The sequence below is a fragment of the Schistocerca piceifrons genome, chromosome 10 (assembly GCF_021461385.2).
Source record: "Schistocerca piceifrons isolate TAMUIC-IGC-003096 chromosome 10, iqSchPice1.1, whole genome shotgun sequence".
NCBI lineage: Eukaryota > Metazoa > Arthropoda > Insecta > Orthoptera > Acrididae > Schistocerca > Schistocerca piceifrons.
This window is the reverse complement of record NC_060147.1, coordinates 138414834-138439669: the sequence shown is the minus strand read 5'-3', so window position 1 is coordinate 138439669 and position 24836 is coordinate 138414834. Positions and strand designations below refer to the sequence as shown.

The 24836-nt window shown below is 42.6% G+C and overlaps 1 protein-coding gene across 1 annotated transcript in view; it reads right to left on the bottom strand.

Moving 5' to 3' along the window:
* The window catches only part of LOC124718777 (histone-lysine N-methyltransferase 2C-like), a 434091-nt gene that overhangs the window by 403515 nt on the left and 5740 nt on the right, over positions 1-24836 (bottom strand). The window contains exons 2-4 of the mRNA XM_047244388.1: positions 21528-21695; positions 8916-9099; positions 3232-3363 (exon numbers count right to left, since the gene is read on the bottom strand). Coding sequence (XP_047100344.1) covers positions 3232-3363; positions 8916-9099; positions 21528-21687 — 476 coding nt within the window. The 5' untranslated portion in view covers positions 21688-21695. The remainder of the gene's footprint in view (positions 1-3231; positions 3364-8915; positions 9100-21527; positions 21696-24836) is intronic.

Genomic DNA, 24836 nt, shown 5'->3' with positions numbered 1-24836 from the left:
CATTTGGTTAAATTCACAAGACAGTTAGCAAAAGAGAAAACGCATCTAATTTCATAGATAAAAACACGACTGAAAGATTATTAGTTTTTATGAAGATGACAATAACAGCTATTTGATGCCTGGTAAAAAGATTGTGTTTCTGTGAAAGAAAATGGTACAAAGATTCAGAAACAAAATAGGTTAATACTGTGTAATTTAAATTAACTATTCACTGAATCCTAAAAATAAAATATTGACAGTAAGATGAAAAAGTTGGAATTCTGCAAGCTGAGACTGATATGGTGTATTATTGGAGGGGCACCTGGCATCCATAACGTTTGCATTTGATTGTATCACCAGAATGTAAAGTTGAAGACAGATGGGACCAATCTTAGAGCTGACTGCAAAGACCTTTTGGACGTTCTGGTTTGCAATATTGACAGATACAATAGTATGATCATGGGAAAATGTCAAGATTGTCCAAGCAAACAAGCTTTACTTGACACGTTTGAAGAATCAGGAAGAGGTGATTTGATACCTGCCAATACAGAACACAAACAATGGCTGACACTAGACAGAATAAGAAAGGTGACATTTACAAAACCATGAGAAGAGTTTTTCGAGTGTTGGTGGCTAGCTTTGAAAACCTGAAAATGTATCATTTCGGGTAAATTTCTGAAAGAAAAAAAAAGAGAAAACCTGGGCAATTGACAAATGCTTAGTTCATGCCAACTTTTCTTTGTGTCAGAAGTTACTACCTTGAACACAGCGCTACAGCAGTGCACACTTTTCAACTACAATTAACTAACCAAATGAAACAGCACCACCCTTCCATAAACAAACTGATCTACTCTCATGGTGCTGCAAGCTAATATTAAAAAAAAAAAAGATTAACATCAACTTTCACAAAGATGACCAAGGACTTGATGCAGAATGGTACTTTTTTGCATCACGCCACAGGAAGAATGCGTACAATGGTGACGGGAATACAACAAAGCAAACTGTCACAACAGCTAGTCTGCAGCGATCCTATGAGAATCGAATCTTGCACCTCAAGCCAATTCTGAGAAGAACAGGTGAATGGGATTACCGATGTTTCTGTAAAATGTGAGGAAATACAAGAACTCTATGTGAATGTCTCAGAGGAAAGGTTAGACACTTGTCAGTAGATAAGAGGTGCCGAAAGTTTTCATTGTTTTGAACGTTAGTCACACAACTAGCGCAAGTGGAAGTTTGTATCAACATCACCTGACAGTGAACTACATCAATGTGGAAAACCTGCACCACTGATACTTCACACAGCAGCTTGTGTTTATGGCGAACAGTGACGGATTGCCGAAGTTGTAATATTGATCATCAAAAAAGAGATGTTACATTTACCACCCCCCCAGGACCGAGGACCTCGGTTAAAAAACTTGAAATCTTGAAGTCTGAATGCCTGTCAAAAATGTGCTGAAGAAGCTGTCTCCCCCGGAATTTACAGCTGTGACTGGGCAAACTCTTAACCTAATGCCCAAACTGAGTGAAGATATTTCTCTACTGTTTAACAAACAAAGCAGTAAAACACTTTAGCCATTAGTACAGATATTTTCGCTCATATTGGTATTTTTTTTCCGTGAATTCCCTTTGAATCTCAAAGTTGAAATTTATAATGAATCTCAAAGTTGAAATTTATAATGAACTCTGAAATCATAAAGGTCTATTAAGTGTAATTTTCAGATTTTTATCTAATCCCCTAACAAAGACATTGCAGGTCAAAGAATGAAAACATCCAAAAATCCATTTTTTTAAAAAGTGTATTTTTTTGAAGTGTAAGCTTCTCACCATTCATACTCTAAATAACTATACTTTGTAGTGTAACAGCACAAAAAATATTAACATTAGGAAATTACTCCTTCTTTGGAAAAATAATGCTCAATATTTCAGTTTTTTTTATTAGCAATCATTAACTTTGAGCCATTACAAATATATTAAGAAATACATTCAGCTATTCCAGTGTGTGCTGAACTAAATGCTTCTTATTTGAAAGGTCTGGGGCAAGCCATTACCGAATAATTTAAAAAACTGCAGATGCTTGTAAATGTGAAAGAATGCTTGCAGCCTGAAACAAAAATAACTACTGTTTCTAAACGATAACAAAAAAAAAAAAAATTTTTTTTCTTCCGAGTCCACCAAACATGATGGAATTCACCCAGCAAATATCAATTTATTCTGAGATGGTTAAGCAACCAGTGCTGGACCACTTGGTATGGATTGACCCAAAAGTGCACTCACACATGTAATATAGAAAAATAAGTAGTCACTCACGAATTTCTTTGCTGTTGGAACCAGTAGAAACTTCCAGTGAGAATGTTGTGACAAAAATAATGAAACTAATCTCAGAAAATGACAGATTGCTACTTACTGTAAAGAAGACATGTTAAGTTGGAGATAGGTACAACTAAAATACACTTACATAAAGCTTTCAGCCACAGTCTTCATCAGTAAAAGAGAGAGGGCACCATTCATACACACAAGCAAGTACACCTCACGCACATGTGACTCCAGTATCGCGGGCCGGAAGGCAGCTATCACGCGGGATGCAAGCAGCTGTCTAGTGAAGTGAGCAGGGACTAGAATGCCAACAGGCGCAGCATTAGGAGGTTGGGGGGGGGGGGGGGGGGGGTATGAAAAAAAAGGAGCAAAAAAGGAGAGGGGTGGGGAAAGACGGGCAGATGCATTGGCAGAGGGCGGCAAATAAACAGGGTTTTTCTATTCCTTTTAGCCTCACCTCCCCGCCGCACAACCTCCGACACTGCACCTGTCGGCAATCTGGTCCCTGCACACTCCACCAGACAGCATTCATCTCTCCTCCCACCAGCACACTACTATCCCTTCCCCTTGCCCGTGTCCTCCAGATTGCTGCTCACACCCCGCGTGAGAGTTGCCTTCCGGCCCGAGACACTAGAGTCAGCAATCACGTGTGCACGAGATACGCTCGCTCGTTTATACGAATGCCGTGTCTCTCTCTTTTACCGATAAAGGCCGAAGCCGAAAGCTTCGTGTAAGTGTCTTTTAATTCTGCTCGTTTGCAACTTGATGTGTCTTCTTTACGGTGAGTACTAATCCGTCTTTTCCTACACTGATATTCCTACCTGGAGTTTCCACTGTTTGAAATTAATTTTTGTTACGTACAAGACAACTAGCAAAGTGCACACCACGAATCTTCTGACAGTGTCACAGGCCGGCAGTAAGACCTGCAGAGCTACGTACCACTGCTCAGGGAAGTAGGGTGGCTCCTCGGGCAGTAGTGCCTTCTCCGTCTCGGCTCCGGCCCCGTCTCCGTCTCCTGCCGGGCTCGGCTGCTCGGGGTCGCCTTCTCTGCTGGGAGATTCTTTCGTCAGACTAAAAAAAAAAAAAAAGTAAATGCAAGAGCTTCGGCCACTTTGAAACACCTAGACTTATTGTCAACAATTAGTCTACTGGCACTCCACTCTGCTACGTACGTTTACGGCTGTTTCGCCTGGCATTGGTATTTTACTGTTCTGCGACATTCTCGTACTTTGCGATACGAACTAATACGAAAAGCAACTATCGGCCTACAACGAATACAAGTATGTCGCAATATTAATTATCTGCATTGTAGGTAATAATCACGAATCAAACTTTCTTCTTCAGTATTCAGACTCACTCACAGCTGCCGATGTAAAAGCAGTAGGTAAGATACCTCACAGCTGTGTGTCCTTTATTGCACCACAACTACAGTCCAATTACAATTACTCGATAGCTGACGTCTGTCACTCGCCACATCGGCTGCCGGCTATCATTTAGTAATATGTTACACACAAACGTGGCGGGCCACTTGACAGATGCTGTTAATGTGTAGCAGAAAGTAATGTCGGAAGCAGTTGCCACAAAGTACGACAGAAATGCGACACGCTATCTCGACAGCTGATTTAAATGACCAGTGAGCGAACTGCAGCAGACGACGCATATTCTGGCCCCGAATTTAAACTCGTGTCCTAACCTTACCACGACCTCGTGATGTGCAATGTATCCGAAAAAATAGCTGTTAACAATCAGTGGTACAACTGAAATTACAATCAGTTTGCTCGTGGTGATTAAAGCTAACCACTACGAACAAACTCGAGATATAAAAATTTCAGTTTCAGCATAAAACCAAACTTTAATTTCTCATTGTCATTCGTCGGTAACTCGAAACTGTCCTCACACTGGCTACACGAACTGCCACTCGACCAACCGACGAGCAGTCCTGCTCGACACTCGGCTGTAGATTATAGTTGAAGCAGGCGGGTTCCAAACAAAAAAGAAACGAGAGGAAGAAAAATAAGTGCAAATAAAAAGGTCAATATGACAAAAAAGATGCGGTATAAAAATTACATTTAAATCACTTAACTGAATAAAAATAATAATGAAAGTCTTCTGACCAAATTTAGAAAGAAGAAAAATTTAACAGTATTTCACGAGATCTGACACTACAACCTTCTAAAATGACAAGTTATTGTGCCGATCACTGTGCTACAGTACTACGCTTCGTGAAGCTGTTCCATTTAAAACTCTGGTACCCCAGTAACAATGGTGAACTGCAGCCATCAAAACTCTGGCTTCACACAATGTCGTGCGAAATTTAAATAATGTAAGCCGATCTCTGCGATTATAAGAACTGTATACTTGATGCTGAGTCACGTCTAGTGTGGAAGTATCCTGTGGCGTTCGGTTAGTGCTGTGTATGAAACACGTGTCTATTGTTAGCACTGATGTTTGTTTGTGCGAGGGCACTTGTGCGCACACCTCTGTGTGTGTGTGTGTGTGTGTGTGTGTGTGTGTGTGTGTGTGTGTGTGTGTCAGCCTTCTTCAGATGCACCAATCAAATATTGTGGTTTTTGACAATGCAATTTATGGTTTATTTTCATTTTGTTTTCTCGTTCACATTTTATTGTTGCAGTATTATTCTGCAGTAGCAGGATACAGTAATATCCTTTGTTAGAGTATCCATTCTTATCAGTCAATAATTACAAAAACTTAATTGAAAACTAAAACAACGAAAAATTCCCGGAATTCTAAAAAATTCCCAGGATTTTCCCGGTTTTTTCACGGATGAAAACATTCCCAGGTTTTTCCAAGATCTCCCAGTTGTCCCGGGTTGTATACATCCTGTTCTTAGCAGCAATTTATTTCAAAACAGTAACTTCCAGGCTTTTGGCTTCTGGCACTAACTTACTGTTTCTGGAATTCAGGAGACCTTTACCTGGCTCAATTCTGTAGGTTGTAAGTTTCCTTGGAAAATTTCCAATGAGCTGTAATACATTCTCACACTCTGTAATGTTAGAAATGCTTATGCTAACATCGATGTCTTTCCCGTCCGAGCAACATCAGGTGAACATTTATATATTTTTATTTCATTATATTTAGATTAACTTAATTTCAACATAGTCACACAATGTTTGTCTTCTATTCCACGAGGAGTTTAAGACACGATGACAATGTGGCACTGAACCTCTCTGTCGAAGCAGAGTTTCACAGTGCCAGTTGCTGACATACAGATAGCGACCCCAAGAAAATGGACTTCACACTGTCCAGAGCCTCACTGTGCTTTATTACAATAATTAAAAGTAACTGAAATAAAAAAGCTTTGTGTTTGAGCTTACAATTGATGTAATGGAAATGTTTAATCTCCATTAACAGCTGGCAATCATAGACACAGTCCATTCAAATTAAATATATTTGTATTGTATACTGTCAGAGAGGAATCAAGTGACATAAAGTACAACCCAGCTTTTACGTTCCCGGAATTAACATGTTCCCGCCGTTAACGACATTTTTTTATCGGTCCTGTCAAATTTCCTACGCCCACAATATTAATTTGCACCTGATTTTCCGTCAACATATTTATGGACAAAATATGATGCTGGCATAATTTTGGCGATCCAGTAGTGCTAACAAATATTAGGTGGTTAAGTTACTCGACACCACGGCACACTATTCAGCAGATCTGAACGGGTAAACAAGTAAGAGTGGCGTGCCGTATCTCCCGCAGCTGCCCAGCTCTACGTGGCGTGTTGGCTGATGGGAGTATATAACTAGGTTCGTTCGAATGAAGATATCCTGACCGATCACAACCGTTTACAAACTGTCTCTACTGCGCAAATGCAGTTTCGTGATCGTTGTGACACCTTTGTCAAACCGTATTTAGTGAGTGGCCATGTAGAGCACTAGTTGACACTGTCATTCACTTTGTGTTGCTCAAATGATTTTAGTGCAAACACAGCGCCGGTTATGTATTGTACTCGTGCTGAGCAAAACTGTTTCGAGAATTTATTCTTGTTGTCAAGTCCAGTATTTACGTATGTATTTTTTGCAATGTTACACAAACAACCAATGTGAGTGATAGTTTGCAAGTGTGTGTGGTTTTCTACATAACTGATAACCTGATAACCACAAAAAGGTGCAGAATAACACGTGTTCAAACACCGTACAGAAGACTTATTTACATATTTGCACTTGACAACGAGAAAAAATTCTCGAAACGCATTACGCTAAGCATAAAAAAATACGTAACTAGTGCAGTATTTCATTATTTAAATAATGAATGACGGCTGCAGGCTTTCCAAAAACATCGATCGTGATGTTTGAAACTACGTCAAATGTTTCTACTTCCCAGACAGTTATCAGTTCCAGTTACATCACTAGTTTTTATTAGCTAGCAGACCTTTATTAGATAATAAAAACGTCACTGACAAGTCTTTTGATGCCTGTTATGTACATACATCTAAAGTGAAACGGGATATCCTTTACGTAACTTTTACAACTTAAAACATTATTTGCCACATTTTACATTTTCCCGCATTTTACACTATTTTTTTTTTAAGTCACCTGAAACGTGTAAAAGCGGGGTTTCACTGTATTAAACATTCAATTAGCTACGAAGTGAGAAGAATCGTCGGAAACAAATACGGAGGAATTCAGTGTTTTTATTTCACGTACATTAAACAGTTTATACCGCTCAACCAAAAGTTATTGGAACTTAATCAAAGTGAGAATATTAAATATACTGACTAAATATAATACCCATCAACATAAACTACTTTTAAGTGCGTTATTGGCTCATTATAGTCATTCTTGATATTAAACCACAAAATCTTGTTTTACAAGCGCAAATAATAACTTGTAAAATGGTGTCATGTTCTGAGCTTAAGAATTGCGAGAAAAAGCTGCAATTTTTTTTTTACAAAAGAATAAGTTAATAAAAAATAAAAATTTAGATTTGTGTTTTTCATAAAGTTTCCTAAAAAGTCAGATGCTGATAAACTGACAAATACACACCAGCAAAAAGAGGAACACCTCGAGTCTCAGTATACGCTACCTCAAAATCGTACAGCATCTGACTCCGAGGCAGCCTGCACCATTCCCATAAGCACATATGTTGTGGTGACAGCCAATGTCGTGTTTCGAGGTGTCCTTCGGTTGTCGTAATGCAAAGTGTCGTGGACAACAGGCTCAGTGTCCACAGAGACTGAAACTCCAGCCTCCCCCAATGCTTATCGACCCACCACATGCAGCTGGACACAGTCCTATGTCACAATCTCCTTTGACATATTTATATAATCAACTCTTTGTGATGCTAGTTGTTAGCAGTTCCAGGAGAGTATACGCGCAGAAAATGCGTATGCTATTAAACATGCAAGTCATCAACTCATAACCAAAGAGTCATTAAAAGCATTAAAATTTCTTCATTTGTAAAACTAAATAACAAGTTCTTAAGAAATGCAATACTTAATGGGGTATTGTTGCAATAATCTAATATATTAGCTTCCCTTCTCAATAATCCATAGTAATTCTTCTATCCAGATGTATTTCTTTACACAAATTAAATTTCACACTATAACCATTACACGAGAATTACGTGTGACAGCACGACGAGCTGACTTTAGAGCGCAACTGTTCTGTGTGAGCGATGATACACATAAGAAAGAAAAATAAAGCAGACTAAAAATTATGGTCTTGTACTTTAATTTAATCCATGACTGGATGGGGAAAATGCCACACTGTAATTTAACAATTTAAGAGGATATTTTGGCTCAAGCACTCTTATAACGGTGATCACCTTAAAATCTAATCACATAAAAGCAAGTCAGATTCCGAAGAACGAGCTTCTTTCTTCAGACAGACACGATCACAAGAATACGAGTAAAAGCAACAAACCACTTCGTAAACAGAATGAAAGTTTCTCCGTACTCAGTTGTCTTCCCCAGAAGTCGCCGCACCGGCACCAGTACAATTTGCTGCACAGTTCAGCCAGCAGCCGGCCTGCTGTGGGTTACCAGACCCGCTGCCACCATTTCCGGCAGCTCGTCTTTCAGTATACCACGAGGAACGAGAACATCATTCGACTCGACTCAACTACCCCAGGTTTAGATTAAACTGCGAGCCATAAGCCCACCGTCAATACACAAAACCGGGCAAACATTATCTGTAGCCCACCGTACCACTGTACGTAACTGCTGTGCAAAATTAGTATATTATCTGACGGACTGTCTTATTTAATGACTGTGCCTATTTAGGAGCTACAATGAGTGACACTGTAGCCCGGGTTGCCGTTTATAGCACACTCGCGAAGCTACTGAAGAAATGGCTTTCCTTATTTGTAAATTGCTTGTTCAAATCAATTTCGTATTTGGTACTGTGCAGCAACGTATCAAGTTCTTCCCATAGATCACGACAGAGAATTATCGACGGAAGAAACCGAGTGTGCCAGTTACCACCCCTGAAACATTTCGTAGCTTTTATGATGAGATATTTTTATTTTTGTGACTGTGTGTACCTGAAGATGGAAACTTGTTATTCCGGAAGGCGCAAGCTATAATGTGACGAGATCGTAAGGCGATTAACGTTACAAGTTTTACGTAATCCCGACGGCTGCAGGCCAGTTCACATACCTCTTCCACCTCTTGAGTTTGATGCCCAGGGAGTTGCGCCGGCCCTGCCTCTGCGTCGTCCTCTCCTTGTAGGGTGGCCGGCCCCTGCCGCGCCTGATGTTCAGCGGCTTCCCGGTGAAGAACATCAGCCGAGACTCCTGCACCGGTGTCGCAGGGACGGAGCCCGAGGAAGCCGGAGACGCTCCTGGAAAAATTACGGAATGACACTACTCCGATTCCTACACTTTACTGCTAGCACCTGTACACGACACACTACATCTTCCCACTTTTGTACGTACTAATACAAGTGTGTATTTCAGGAACTGGCGAGGAATTACAGTGATTTCTTGGTAAAAGAGAACACAGGTGTTACTACACATCAGCAAGGTAAGTTTTCATGCAAAAAGCACTGGTGTTCTCCTTTCTTGTAGTCCTAAGTGATCTTTATTTTATGGAGGGCATGCTAACACCATCTGTACCGCTCCAAGAAGAAAACTAGATTATAATACTAATTACCTATAGTTTATGTTGCAGTGTGCAACTGAATAAATGAATTTTAATATGTTGTGCTATGTCAGGGTGTACACATGGACAAGGAAAAACAATTCCCGGATTTTTCCCGGTTAAAAGAACATTTTCTCCCAAATGAAAACACATTTTTTCCATGTTAAGAGGCAGTACATTTTTCCTTGGAACCGTAAACCTCATCAATTCTTTGAGTGGTTAAGGTTTTATATAGGCGTATAGAATTTTCCGGCACTTAAGAAAACAAAACTCGGGAGAGAGGGGGGGGGGGGGGGGGGGGGGGGGGGGGGGGGGGGGAGAGACACGTTTTGGAAAGATTTTTGATGTGCAGCAACATGTACACTGCATATTTTTGTATTACCAAAGTATAAATTCAAATTCCACCAAACACCGCACGTTACTTTCTGAAAAATTGAAATCAAGATTGCGATGCACTTTCGTAGCCCAGTCGTAGGTAATGTCACGTGATCTTGCCAGCCGATGACAGCGGATATTCAGAGCGTAGGACAGCTGATGAAGTCAGCCAATAGCAAGATCACACAAACAGAAAAAGTTAATGGTTTAAATTAACACACATAGTGTTGCTACAAGAAAAGCAAAGCTTTAACATATAATATTTGTCTCTAATGTTAATAAGCTGCAAGAGAAGCTAGGATTTCACATATAATGTTGATCTTTTCTGCGCATGTTACATTTTAAGATACATCACACAAATGTGGCAGTAAAATTTTTAGTAACGACACAAATTTGTGATCTTCTGGACTCGAAATTCTTCTAAATGGCTCATCATCAAAAAGTATATTTTTAAATGAGAGTCAAACGCTTTGTAAATTAAGAAATTCATCGTACATTCACACACATAGTTCAACTTGTGCAAAAGGAAATTTACTTTGAAAGTGAGAGTAATGCTTTTCAAACCACCATTCGCAATATTTTCCCGCGACCTGTAGAAATAGGTCCGTTTCAGCAGTTGCCGGAGCGCGCCAGATAACAGGTGTCACCGCACTTGCACAGCTACGATGATGCAAGAAGCCCGTATGTTCATACGTGTAAAACATTAAAAGATCTTATATTGTGTCATAAAAGAAACAAGACACCAGAGGGTTCTCCAAGAGCATCAGAGTTTCGTGAACCATACTAAAATGCATAATTCGGCTTAAAGGGCACATTCGTATGTCCTGATTCCCAATGAAGTAAGCCTCGACCTGATATTAAGCTTTACAGTGTGGTTTTCGAGATGTTAATTTTCTTGGAGTACCAGTCTCATGTTTGGTTCTTTATTATGGCATAATGCCATGCGTGCTAGCAGATGGAAATGTGTACTTGAAATGCAGCGAACAATTAGTCAATAGTGTGGAATAAAACACTTTGTTTCAAATACATTGACTGCCTCAGTGGAAAAGATTAATAAAAGCCAAATTTCTTTAGAAAACTTATAAAAATAAGTTCATTGTTCTGCAAGGCAATTAATGCTCGACTGTCAGAAATGTGGAAACAAAATAAAATATGAAACTAATAACATATTTTAGTCTTCCGTAATTATGTGACTCTATTTTAATTCACTTGATAGCTCCTGGGCACAGAAATCCATTTTGTTTTCATTTGACATGAGAGCAGTAAATGAAGAGGAAACAGCAAAATCACTAAATGTAAACATGACTAACGTGGAGACTACGCACTTTCTCACTATAACTCGGACTGCTCCGGGCATCAGCCCCGGATCTACAATAGTTCCGAATTGGTGCAATTCTACATAGTGACCCCCCCCCCCCTTGCTACAGACCCCCTCTTTCCCTTGAGCATTTGAGATGGATATCAAAAATTTAAAAAAAAAATCGAATTTTGAAAAATATGTTCATTTTGTAGTGCACATGTTTTTGAAGAGTCTAATACATAAAACATATGTGTTCAAGGAAATGTAAGACATTTGGTTTTATGTGTGCCAAATTGCAGTGCCATGCCTCTTCACACAGCATTCTTCTATCACACGTCACTGTATTTTGCTCTGTGGAATTGAAACGTGTATATTTTGTAATGGATGCCATCAAATTATATTCAGAACAGTGGAAGCTAAATTGTCCTGTGGTGCCTCTACTGCTCCCAGTCAGACAGTTTGAACCCCCCCCCCCCCCCCCCCCCACCAACTCCCATCTCTCTTCTTTTTCCTTTCCTTTGATTAAAAAAAACACCACCACACGCAATTAATACTGGATGAGATTATTTGTTATCTGGAGAACAAGAACTCTTAAGAAAATTTACACTCTTTATTGTCTATTAGCTAAGAGCTTGCTGTTTTGAGTGACATATAATTTAAATTCCTTCAATCCTTAGTTCCTAGCTTTTTTCTCTCTCTAATCTTGCTACAGCTTTACATGGCATGCTTTCCTTTCTGCAAAAGACTCTATGCCTCACCATAGTTCGTCAAATGTTTTGCTACATGAAAAACTGAAATGTCGTCATCTAATACTGAAAAAGCTGTTAATACAAATGTACCCAAGACTGATGTGGTTTCTCGATCTGATTACGTCTATTTTGTCACTGTCTGCTAGATAAAACAAAAACAGCCTTTATAATATTTGGCACAAATGGTCATTTTCATAACATGACAGAATATAATTCATGAAGTACCAACATGAAATGCCTATTAGGCATTCCACACGCAAAAAGCTTTAAAGTTAGGAAATAGTCTCACATTTCATTCATACACTCCCGTTTCTCAAGCATGAGATTAAAATGTAGTAGTACAAAATTTTTATGTAAATGTGGATTTGTCATATTCTTCCGTAATTGTGTCATGTCCCCATTTCTTCTCCTTCCTCGTTCTAACAAGCAATCTTGTCATCAGTAATTCTGTAACTATCCCAGCCTCTGTCAAAACTTATTCGCCGGTTAACTTCACTAACCCTTGCTGAATCACCAGTTTAGTTATGCCGCGATTATTGTCAGTTAGGCATTGTTACGTGTTCATACAACATGTTTTCCAAGCTACTTCCAGAACAGAACATAAGCGGTTCCTAGCCGAAGACTGTACAACTGGCCCTTACTAGTGTAGTGATCTGACCAAAAATTTTCTGTCAAAATTTCATTCTCTTGGAGACACTGCGAAGATAATATGTAATATTTCTTACCTGTTATTGCTGTTAGACGTTTATACGCACTCTGGTAGTCTGAATGTATGGATTTTGTTAGCAATTACAACAACACTGATCATTCGCAAACTCAATCAACTACATAATCAGACAGTGACTGGCATTCACCCGTTCGGCTTTATCCTGCTCAGCTCGTGTAGCTCCGTCCCCTTTTGCTTGTGGGGAAGTTTATTTCTAGATGCAATGAGACATCACGTACACTATGCATGATTCAGAAATCAAGTTAGAATGTGTTAAAAATGTTCAAAAACCAACAAGGATGTGTTTCAAAATCATATGAATTAATCGATAGACCAATGTGCGCTGGATGCAACCTGGCAACCTGAGTCAGATACCTCGGTTTGCCATCCCCCCCCCCCCCCCCTCCCTCCACTCCTAGACCTGGGCCTGTTACATGTGCGTATATCTGGCAGCTTGGGCATGCCAGTATAGTCTTTCCCGGTAGCATCTAGCTGCTTGCTGTGATTGCTCACACAGCCAACAGCCACATTTCTGTAGCCAGTAGCAGGAGAAGGTACTACTCATATGCAACTCAACTATGCACGCACATGAGTCCGCTCATAAATGCTAGAATGAATCTAATGTAAACAGTTGTGACATATGCTCATTGGAGGCAATTTGTTGTTATGAGCATTGCACTATCTTCCTCAGGCCTTTGACACATTTTACTGTTGGCAGACACTTGCATGAGCACTGTCTTTTATTGTGGTATATGGTGAATTTCTTTTGTAACTTGAGTTTTATTTTCATTTTTTTTCTCTCTTTCGTGTTTTATTGCTGCAGTATTATTCTGCAGTAGCAGGGTACAGTAATATCCTTTATTAGAGTAACAGTTCTTACCTGCCAGATTACAAAAATTTAACAGAAAACCGAAACAATGAAAAATTCCCGGATTTTCCCGGATCTCAAGAGTCGTATACACTCTGTATGTGGATTACACAATTCATTGAAGTTTTCAGTGGCCTGAAATATGTAAGGGATGTTCAAAAGGAAAGGTACAAAACAACACTCTGGATATAACTGAAGTCTTTATTCAAAAGTGATCACCAGAGACCTCAGCACAACTATCCTGAAAGATTCCCCGTTCTCAGAATTCCTGTGGCTGTGACACGAGCCAGTCCTCTGCTGTGTCATACAGTTGTGTCGTCTGGTTTGAATCACATCCCCCCAGAGAAGTATTGTAACAGACCAAAACTGTCTGGTCTGTAGGGTAGTTGCTCAACCTGCTCCCACTTGAACTCGGCCATTACACTTTGTGCGACCACAGAGATAAGTGGATATGTATTACGGTACAGTAGAATCACTCCCTCCGTAAGCAGTCCAGGTTGTTTGCTCTCAATAGATTTGCACTGTTTTCCGTGCACAAGGAATTTGATGAGTTTCGGACCTCTGATGTCGAAAGAAGACAGCATCGACTCGCTTGCTGATGGTACGGCTTTGTATACTTCAGGGGGAGGGGATGATGCACATTTCTTGTCCCTCAATGTTTCACTAAGCTATCCCAAAGTGGCCTAAGCAAATTTCAACCAGTCTGGTTGTTACAATGTTTCATACCTTTTCATTTCAACACTACTTATATGCATATTTTGCATACATGCTGCACTTCTAACTTACACTTTCTTGCCTGACATACGTTTCACCACTGGCGAACGTGACCTGCCTCTACAACTAAAAGCATTTCTGAACACAGCATATGCACCTTTCCACCATGTTGTTACACTTTATTTTCTGTAGTGTTATCAATCGTATAATGTTTTTGTGCAGTACAATGTTTATGGGCAGTATACGACCAAGGTTTATATAAAGAATGTTCGAATGAAAAGGTACGAAACACTTAGAACAGCCAGACCAGCTGAAATTTGCAAATGCCGGGTTGGTTGATTTAAAAGAGGGGACAAGGGACCAAACTACGAGCTCATTGGTCCCTTGTTCCTAACAAAACAATTTCCACAAGTGTGAGAATAAAACAGATGAGACATACAACACAAAATGGAGAGAAAGGAAAAACCATGAGAACTAAGGAAAGGCAATGAACACTAAAAGGAACAAAAGAGGACATGAAAACAACAAAGTGATGCTAGAAACAGAAGGGAGTAAAACAAGAAAGCAGATCGCAGTGGCTGGCCAACCACGAGAATAAAAAGGAGAAGCCAGTCGCTCTGCAACATATTAAAACCTCCACCCTAAAAGCACTAGGGTGGATGACACAGAGGGACAAAGGACATGTGCTAAAACTTAGATCAATAAAACGTAAAACTAAATCAGCCGATGAGGCGTTGTCAGATAAAACTAGCGGCAACGAGTCCGGTAACCCAAGATTTCGTCGCTGGGCAGTGAAAGTGGGACCGAGCACCAGAATATGTGCCACTGTCAAACGGGCGCCGCACCGACACTGAGGCTGGTCTTCAGGGCGCGGGAGGTAGCTGTGGGTCGCCCAAGTGCGGCCAATGCGGAGCCGGCAGAGGACAACTGATTCCCTGTGAGAGTCCTGCAGGAAGATTTGCACATGTTCGTAGTCTCCTTAATGACACGCAGTTTGTTGTGTGTACTGTTATGCCATTCCGTCTCCCAATGCCGAAAGACCTTGTGGCGTAAGTCAGAATGCAGCTCAGGTTCAGAGATGACCATCTCCAGAAGCGGTTTCCGTGTAGCCTGTTCGGCCAGTTCGTTGCCTGGGATGCAGTCGTGTCCTGGAGTCCACACAAACACCACTGAACGACGGGACTGGTCCAGGGCAGAGATGGACTCCTGGATGGGCGCTACCAAAGGACGGTGAGGGTAGCACTGGTCGATAGCTCGTAGGCTGCTCAAGGAGTCAGGACACAGACGAAACGATTCCTCGGGGCACGAACGGATATACTGAAGTACACGAGATATGACCACCAGCTCTGCAGTGAGTACACTGCAGTCATTGGACAAGGAATGCTGTTCAATATGGGCTCTGTGGACAAACGCAAAGCCAACATTACCATCAGCTATCGGGCCGTCGGTGTAAACTACTTCAGAGCCCCTGAACACTTCAAGAATCGAGAGGAAGTGACGGTGAAGAGCCGCAGGGTTAAGGGAGTCCTTAGGGCCACGTGAAAGGTCCAGGCAAAGCTACAACACGGAAATGTATATGAATGGACCTCTAGGAGAGGTGGTACAGGCAAGGATTCCAGTTCAGACAGAAGCGATTGCACGTGAACCGCAATCGTTAGCCCTGACCTGGGCCGCCTATGCAGGAGGTGAACCACCAGAGTTGGGAAAAGAAGACGGTGACTAGGATGTTCAGGAGACCTATGAATGTGTGCAACATAAATGGCATGCAGTCGTGCACGTCTGATCTTCAATGGAGGGACTCCAACCTCCACCAGTACACTTGTCACCGGATTCGTCCTAAAAGCTCCTGTCGCTAGTCCAACTCCGCAATGGTGCAATGGGTCGGGCAAACAGAATGCTGAGGGTGCTGCTGAACCATAGATCACACTTCCATAATCGAGGCAGGATTGAACGAGGGCTCTGTAGAGCTGCAGCAGCATGGAGCGATCTGCACCCCAGTTGGTGTTGCTCAGGCAGCAGAGGGCATTGAGGTGCTGCCAACACACCCGTTTAAGCTGACGAAGACGAGGAAGGCAAGTCGAACTAGCATCGAAAACCAGACCTAAGAATCGATATGTCTCCACTACAGTGAGTGGATTGTCATTAAGGTAAAGTGCTGGTTCCAAGTGAGTGGTATGACGATGACAGAAATGCATAACAGACATCTTCATGGCGGAAAACAGGAAGCCATGGGCTAGAGCCCATGACTGCGCCTTGTGGATGGCTCCCGTTGGGCGATGCTCAGCAACACCAGTACCGGAGCAGCCATACGAAATGCAGAAGTCGTCTGCATACAGAGAAGGTGAGACGCAGGGCCCGACAGCTGCTGCTACACTGTTAAACTGTTAATGACCACTAAAAATTGAGACACTCAATACAGAGCCCTGCGGGACTCCAATCTCCTGGATACGGATGGAACTACGGGAGGCACCCACTTGGACACGGAAAGTACTGAGCGACAGGAAGTTTTGGATAAAAATCAGGATTGGGCCCCGGAGGCCCCACTCGTACAATGTGGCAAGGATATGATGGCGCCAGGTCATGTCAAATGCTTTACATAAGTCAAAAAAGATGGCAACCAGGTGTTGGCACCTGGAAAAGGCTGTTTGGATGGCAGACTTGAGGGGGACAAAATTATCAGTGGTAGATTGACCCTGGCGGAAGCTGCCCTGACATGGAGCCAGCAGGCCAAGTGACTCCAGGAACCAACCTAACTGCCGACACACCGTATGTTCCAGCAGCTTACAAAGGACGTTGGTGAGGCTGTTGGGCCGATAGCTATCTACACCAAGTGGGTTTTTACCAGGTTTGAGCACCGGGATGATGGTGTTCTCCCGCCACTGCAATGGAAAGATGCCACTGCACCAGATCTGGTTGAAGATGATGAGGAGATGTTGCTTGTTGTCAGATGAGAGATGTTTAATCATCTGGCTGTGGATTCGATCAGGCCCAGGAGCTGTGTCAGGGCAATGTGCAAGGGCACTGAGGAGCTCCCACTCTGTAAATTGCGTGTTATAGGATTCACTGTGGCGTGTAGTCAATGAGAGAACTTTCCCTTCCAGCTGCCATTTGAGAGCGCGAAAGGATGGGAGGTAATTCTCCGACGCAGAGGCTCGAGCAAAGTGCTCGGCAACTGCGTTTGTGTCGGTAGATAACACGCCATTTACGTTAACACCGGGGACACCTGTTGGGGTCTGGTACCCGAAAAGACGTTTGATCTTTGCCCAGACTTGGGAAGGTGACGTATGGTACCCAATGGTCAAGACATATGTCTCCCAACACTCCTGCTTCTGTTGTTTGATAAGTCGGCGAATGTGGGCACGGAGCCGTTTAAATGCTACAAGGTGCTCCAGGGAAGGGTGACGCTCATGTCGCTGTAGAGCTCACCGACGCTCCTTAATTGCTTCAGTGACTTCCGGCGACCACCAACGGACTGCCTTATGCAGGGGGCACCCTAAAGAGCGAGGGATCGGGTTTTCTGCCACAGAAACAATTGTTGTAGTCACCAGCTGAACCATCACATTGATGTTAAAATGTGAAGGAGATTCAACGGTGACAGCAGAGGTGCAAGTTACCCGGTCTACCTTGTTTAAAGCCCATCTGGTGAGGCATCCGTAGCAGGTGTACAGCTTAACAGCTGCCGTAGCTCAGCCAGGCAGTGGAAAAAAACTGCCGCAATTCCACTGGAGGATGATGTCATCGTGAGACTGGGAAGGCACGAAACGTTCAATGAGGCAGTTTACACCTCAGGGTCAACTGCTGCCACCGACTTTTTGCCCGAGTAGTCTGTATTCATTGTGTCTGGCGAGATCTAGGTCCTCAGTGGACGCCAGAGTCTCCACCCCATCCTCACATGCAGAGCTTGTAGGTAGCAGTGATGTGGGTGCCACCACAATTTCCTTGGTCTTGGGGGTCTTCTTTTTGGATTTCTCTCGCCGCTCCTCGGGTTTCCCTGGCAGGGAGGATTTCACTGACTCAGTCTCCAGGACTGAGGATGAGCGTGAAGCCCTATGACCAGCTGCTTTTAAACTTTTCAGCCACTGGTGGGTGTCATCTTTCCCACTAGTAGAAACCTGGGAAGCGAGTGACTTAAGAGACCCGTTCCTAGCAAAAGAAGCCGAAGAAGACTTACGCTTCTCCGGCCTAGAAGTGGGGACGGACATCCCCGATAGTCGGGGGTGGGGGGGTGGGGGGTGGGGGGGGTGGGTTGGGGGGGGGGTGTTTGTTGCTAGCGAAGTTGGTGGTGCGGGAGCAACAAGGAGGAAAGTGGCCCCCACCAAGGGGCAGGAGTAGTCTTCCGGCTCTGAGAGGTGACGGATTGGCGGAGCTGTTGGTGCCAGAATTGTTATAGCGGCAGCATAAGACAATGTCATACATACAGGGTGCAGGCATTCAAATTTTCTCTTAGCCTCTGTAGGTCAGTCAGTCCAGGGTCTTTTACTCCACGATTTTCCTTTCTTTCTGGAGAATCTTGCAGTCTAGCGAGTAAGGCAATAGGTGCTCTCCACAGTTGACACAGATAGAAGGCGGGGCACACGGAGTATTGGTATGTGACGGGTGTCCACAACGTCGACATGTGATGCGGGAAGTACAGCAGGAAGACATATGGCCGAACTTCCAGCACCGCATTGGGGGAGGGATATAGGGCTTTAAATTACAGCAGTAGATCATCACCTTGACCTTCTCGGGCAATGTATCACCCTCAAAGGCCAAGATGAAGGCACCGGTGGCAACCTTATTATCCGTCAGACCCTGGTGGACACGCCGGACGAAATGTACACTCGCCGCTCTAAATTGGCACGCAGCTCATCATCAGACTGCAAAAGAAAGTCCCTGTGAAATATGGTACCCTGGACCATATTTAAGCTCTTATGGGGCGTGATGGTTACAGAAACACCCCCCCCCAACTTCTCACAAAAGAGTAACGTCCGTGATTGGGCAGAGGATACTGTTTTGATCAAGACTGATGCAAATCTCAATTTGGACAATCCCTCCACCGCCCCAAACTTGTCCTCTAAATGCTCAACAAAAAGCTGAGGCTTGATCAGCACGAAAGATTCCCAATCAGCTCTCGAACATACAAGGTACCGAGGCAAATAAGATCAGTTGCCATCCTTAGCTTGACGTTCCTCCCACGGTGTGACCGGGGAGGGGAATGATTTGGGGTCGTACTTCTGTATGCTGAATTGAGCTCGTGAATGCTTAGTGACTGCTGGTGTTTCACCACCAGCAAGAGATGGTGGACTACACTTAATTGCATGTCATCCGCCCTGATGCCACCCACTAAGACCAGGGGCCATCCCCACAGGTGCCACCCAGCCACAGCAAAGGCCATTGCCAGGAGTCCCGATGCCCCAGGGGGATGGATCCCTACCCCTCGGCTTACGTGGGGAGCTAACGGCGCAAGCATCAGCAGAGCAATCCCTGTGTGGTCAGGGGGCTACAACCGACAGGGTACATGGCGGCCCCACCAGAACGGACTGGCTACTGTGCTGGATATCAGGTGCAAAGAAGTCCAAGGTCATTGTCGACGCAGAAAGCGACACTGCACAGTGCACGGTGGAAAACACACACAGGAAGGTGTCCTCGACCAAGAGATGGAGAATGAGCGGGGTAAAGATCTCAATGCACAATGGACACGACGCACAGTGTAAGGCGCCCTTCCCCAATTGGCTCGCTCTTCGGGAAAATTTTGAAAATGGAGGTCAAACCACACAGGAAACCATCACATAAAGGCCAAAACATGCCTCTTACGACAGGCAGGAATACCTCAGGCCTATTCTTACCCCAGGCAGGAGGAAGAGGGGGAGGGGGGGGGGAGCACTTTGGGGTAAGTACAGAGACATCTATGAGTGTGAATGTAGTACCTGGCACACTTCTGGGCCTGCACGACACATCACAGGAGAGAAGCAGGCAGTTGTGTGTTCCATCCATCTGATGAGGGAACGCGTTGAGAATGTGGAATTCATGTCGCAAGATTCGATGACTCGGGAGCAGAAAGGTGTTACTAGATTTCTGGCTCCAGAAAGGGTTAAAATGGCTGACATTCATCAAAGGATGGTGGCCGTACAAGAGGAAGACTGTGTGTCTGGCAAGTCAGTAAGAAAAATGTGTGCCTGTTTTAAAGAAGACCGAGTGTGTCGGAATTATGATCTGAGAACAGGTCAGGCGCATACAGTTATCACAGCTGAACTCATCAACAAGGAGAACAACCCTGTAAGAAGTGATCGGCTTGTCACACTGTGACTGTTTGGCAGTGACAGTGGGAGTAGTGGCGAAACAGTGGAGACAGCTGCGCACACAGTGGGTTCCGAACAAACTGGGTATGTGGCTAGAACTGCAAAGCCTGTTCCGGTATGACGAAGGCCCTGCTTTTCTGGAGTGGATAGTTGCTGGTGATGTGAGCTAGTGCCACTACTTTGAGCCAGAGACAAAGCAGGACAACACACAACGGAAGCACGCATCATCACCTCCCCCTAAAAAAGCTGTGCCCACAGCACGCACTTTTTTTTTTTTTTGAGACGTCCGATTCTGGTTAAATTCTGTGAGGGCAGCAAAACTGTTAACAGTGACATTCGCTGAAACACAATCCACAACCTACGCGAGCCATTCGAGAGCAAACAACCCGGGCTGCTTGCGGAAGTAGTGAGTCTGCTGCGAGATAACACACGCCTACACATCTCTTCACGTCACACAAAGTGTAACAGCCAAGTTCAAGTGGGAGCTGCTCGTGTTTCCACTCTACGGCCCGGACGTGTCACTCTGCGACTTCCACGTGTTCGATCCGCTAAAAAAAAACATACCAAATGGTAGCACTTCAAGTCAGACGACAAACTGATGGACGCTGTGGCGGGCTGGCTACTGTCACAGCCACAGAAATTCTGAGAACAAGGAATCCTTCAGCTCACGAAACGGTGGAGTAGTTATGCTTATGCCTCTGCAGATTAGCCTCGAATAATGACTACAACTATATTCACAGTGTTGTTTTGTACCTTTTCTTTTGAACACATTACACCACTCTGGATGTGGTCAGTCCTCTCGCATTGGTACACGATAGCAAGAAGTGGCAGTGATCTCTAAAGTGCAAGTCGACACACTCAAACGGGTCTACAAGAACTGAAGAACACGAGAAAAGGTCGACAACCCCACTCTCGAAAGAAAGTAAGTTACTCGTCTTCGTGCAAAAACAAGTAGCCTCGGTTAAATAAGGTCCCCTACTGCTTAACTGAAGTACATTACACGCCTTCAAACACAAGAACAGACGCCAATGGCGTTAATTTAGTCACACGGATCACATTATGCCTAAAACCTCGTCTTCAAAGACTGACGAGTAATACGTGACACCAGGAGTGAATGCACGTGTTGGCAGACTTATTACCTGGGCTGGTGGCAGGCTGGGAGGGCGTCTGGCTGCCCGGCGGGGACAGCGTCTCCTCTTCCTCCTCCTCCGCGGACGCTTCCTCCAATTCCAGCTCCTCGTCACCGCCCCCACAGGAAGGCGGGGACCCGGGCTTGGATTGTTCTTGTTCCTCTTCCATGGTGCCACCTAGGAATGTGTCCAAATGTGAGTGAACTGTAGCCGAACGCAACTTTGACAGCTCCGAATAGTCGCTTATCAAAATGACACAATAATTGAAATCCGTATTTGCTGTTTTCCCCTTTAGCATATTATCATCTCCATATTAGATAGCAACATCTCCCTTACATTACAATATTTAAACCAAATTTACATAAAAGTAATTGTAACTGTAATGTAGATGTTTTCCTAAGACATACTAAAATCACATTTTTTGTACAACAGAAGGCAAACACGATCAAGCAGGGTAAATGTACCTCAAATACACAGATCACAAATGAAATAACTGATAAACTGGTGGGTGCACAATTTCTTTATAGCAGATAATAGAATATAAAAAACGTATGGTGCACAGCGAAAGCCGTCCGAAGTAAAACAGAAATGGGATATCTGCAAGAAATAATTAAATGCTTGCCACAACTGCTAACAGACTGAAAGATCTGAACCAGTGATGTATCTGGACGGTAGTCGAGTAGAAATTTGTAGGTCTTCTTACATTAACCTCACAGTGAGAATGACGTATTAAGACAAAAGCAAATGACACACAAACCTGACATATATTGGAATGTGCGAGCACAGCAAAAAGAAAAATTTCATCTACAATAGTGTGTTCATCCAGTATCACACAAGTAAGAAACGCAAAACTGCAACACTGATCGAATGACAGAACAACGTGGCAGTTGACAGCAACAGGAGAGAGCAATTCCATAGAATTACGCCTGCAGTGCAGACACCATTGAACACATCACCTCATTTTTTTTTTTTTTGCCGTGGCCTATCGGGAGACAGAGTCCCAGTAGTCAACTGGCATGGGTTGTGAAAGCTTGATAAAATCCAAATTGGGATAGCTTCATGAGATAAACAAGTCTGTAACCTGCCAACAGAAACAATTTAGTCCTTCTCAATACATATTAGGGACTTAACAAACATATGGATCTGGGGACAGTACTGTCTATTATTCTTCCGACTTGAACAAGTTATATCCTCACAAAAACATTCCATGGACCTGAAGTAACTCTGCAAGGAAAAGGAGATTGTCACAAGAAAATCCTGTAGCTAGAGTTTCAGATGCATTGTTTATCATTAACAGCCATCACATTTTGAACATTTACAATGCAGAGTATCAAACACTAGAAAGCAATGTTATCGCAACACGGAGACTTCTCCTCGGTCTCGTGTCCACCGAATGGGTGCTGCTGCTCCTTTTAGGAGCCTGCTGTGGCATACTCAGCTTATCAACCGGACATCTACCTGAGCTACGTGAGTTAACTATCATGTATAGTTGCTATGACTCACTTTTCATCTAAAAAAACTCATAATCCATTATGACATCAATGGATGAAAGAATGCCAAGTAACAAAGCAGCAATGTATAGTTGATACTTACTGCTCATACTATTAGAAATGTACCTATATTTCTTCTGGAGTAGGCTACAAATATGTGCCATCCGTAACAGCTGCCGTTTGTTTACTTAGGGCATTCCACATCTATGTTACAGACTCCCTTCAAATACTTTTTACACCGATGTAGTAAAAACTGAAATGCAGAGATGCCAAAAGCTACGTAAAATCACATTTGCTATTCTTCACATTAGCATACGCGGTCACCCTCACACAGACGAAAGTAAAAACTGCTAATATTGTGTTTTAAGACATAGGCTACGATTAAAACGCGAACACAAGACCAGAAAAGACAGCAAAGTGTAACTGTGACTAGCTGATCACTTACATGATAATTGGATGTGTCACTCTAACACCCTAATTAACGATTGTGTAGGAGGTCAAACAACACACCGTCTTTGTAAGTGGAGAAGGAAAACTGGATGTGCTAGATGGTCTGTGAAGCACCGAGGGAATCAGAGTGTGTGGCGAATTTCAATCTGTGATCATACATCAACTGATCTACAGTTTTCATAATTGCACAGAGTTCGGCACTAATATGTTTAGCTTGTGGTCCTTCCACTACAACTTTATTCTCTTCAATCCCATAAATCCAGTCCCTTGTATTTCACTAATGACTGTGTTTTGCTGCAATTAATAGGCTATTACCTGTCCAATAAGAGTTGCTTCTCTCCAAGAAAATATATGAAATATAATTCAGTTTCTGAAACAAAACAGGCTACATTTGCAATTACACAATTATTCTTTATGAAGAAAAGAAATGGTCTTCATATATAATGTAGAGGAGCACCCCACACAACAATATCTTAGGTGTTTACAGTAACTTACTAATATATTTTCCATTATGTGATAACTATACAGGAACATTATTCTGACTAATGCTCAGTTAAAGACTCAAACCAAATGAATGGCTTCAACTTAATTCCACAATTTTCTAATTTATTCACTTAATGAAGTGAATATATTAATTCTCACACAGATTTAAATATTTAGTGGTGGAAACTGTATAGAAGAAAGGAAGATAAAACTATTATTACTATTATTATTTCTCCAGTGTAATACATATTTATGAGACACTGTAAACCACTATAATAACTGTTTGAATGTTTGTGTCTGAGAATTGTTTTCTTTGAAACTCAAAAGATAAAATAGTTCTGAAATAAGACATATTTATGTGTGGAAACAAATTTTGCTTGTTCTGTGTGATTCCAGTTACAACTTTGCAAACAATAGCACTATTATATCACACATTTAACGTGCATTCTGGTTCCTTTATTTCAAAATTTCAATAAGCTCTTAATTCATGTGGAGAAGCCCTCATATTTTAAGTTAAATCAACATGATGAAGTGTATTAAACTCATTTGAACTTATAATGCAATTCTGAAGTATAGCTTGCCCATGATCCATCTGGAATGACTTGTAAAATTTTTAGAAAAATCACTACGTAAAACAATAGATTTACGTCCAAAAGAACTATTGTTTTTACATTCATCCCTACACAGATCTCTAAATAACCTGTCTGTAAGTTTCAGTAGTTGAAACGGATGCATGGAAACTTAGTCAATTGAAGCTAAAGGTTGTTGCAATGCAATGAAGATTCAGTTCTTTCAATTGGAGGTAAAAGTTTTCACAATGCATTTAAATTGCCCATTCCAATACTGGAAAATTCAGTGCTGAATGTTACAGCAAACAATAACTGTGGTCAATACA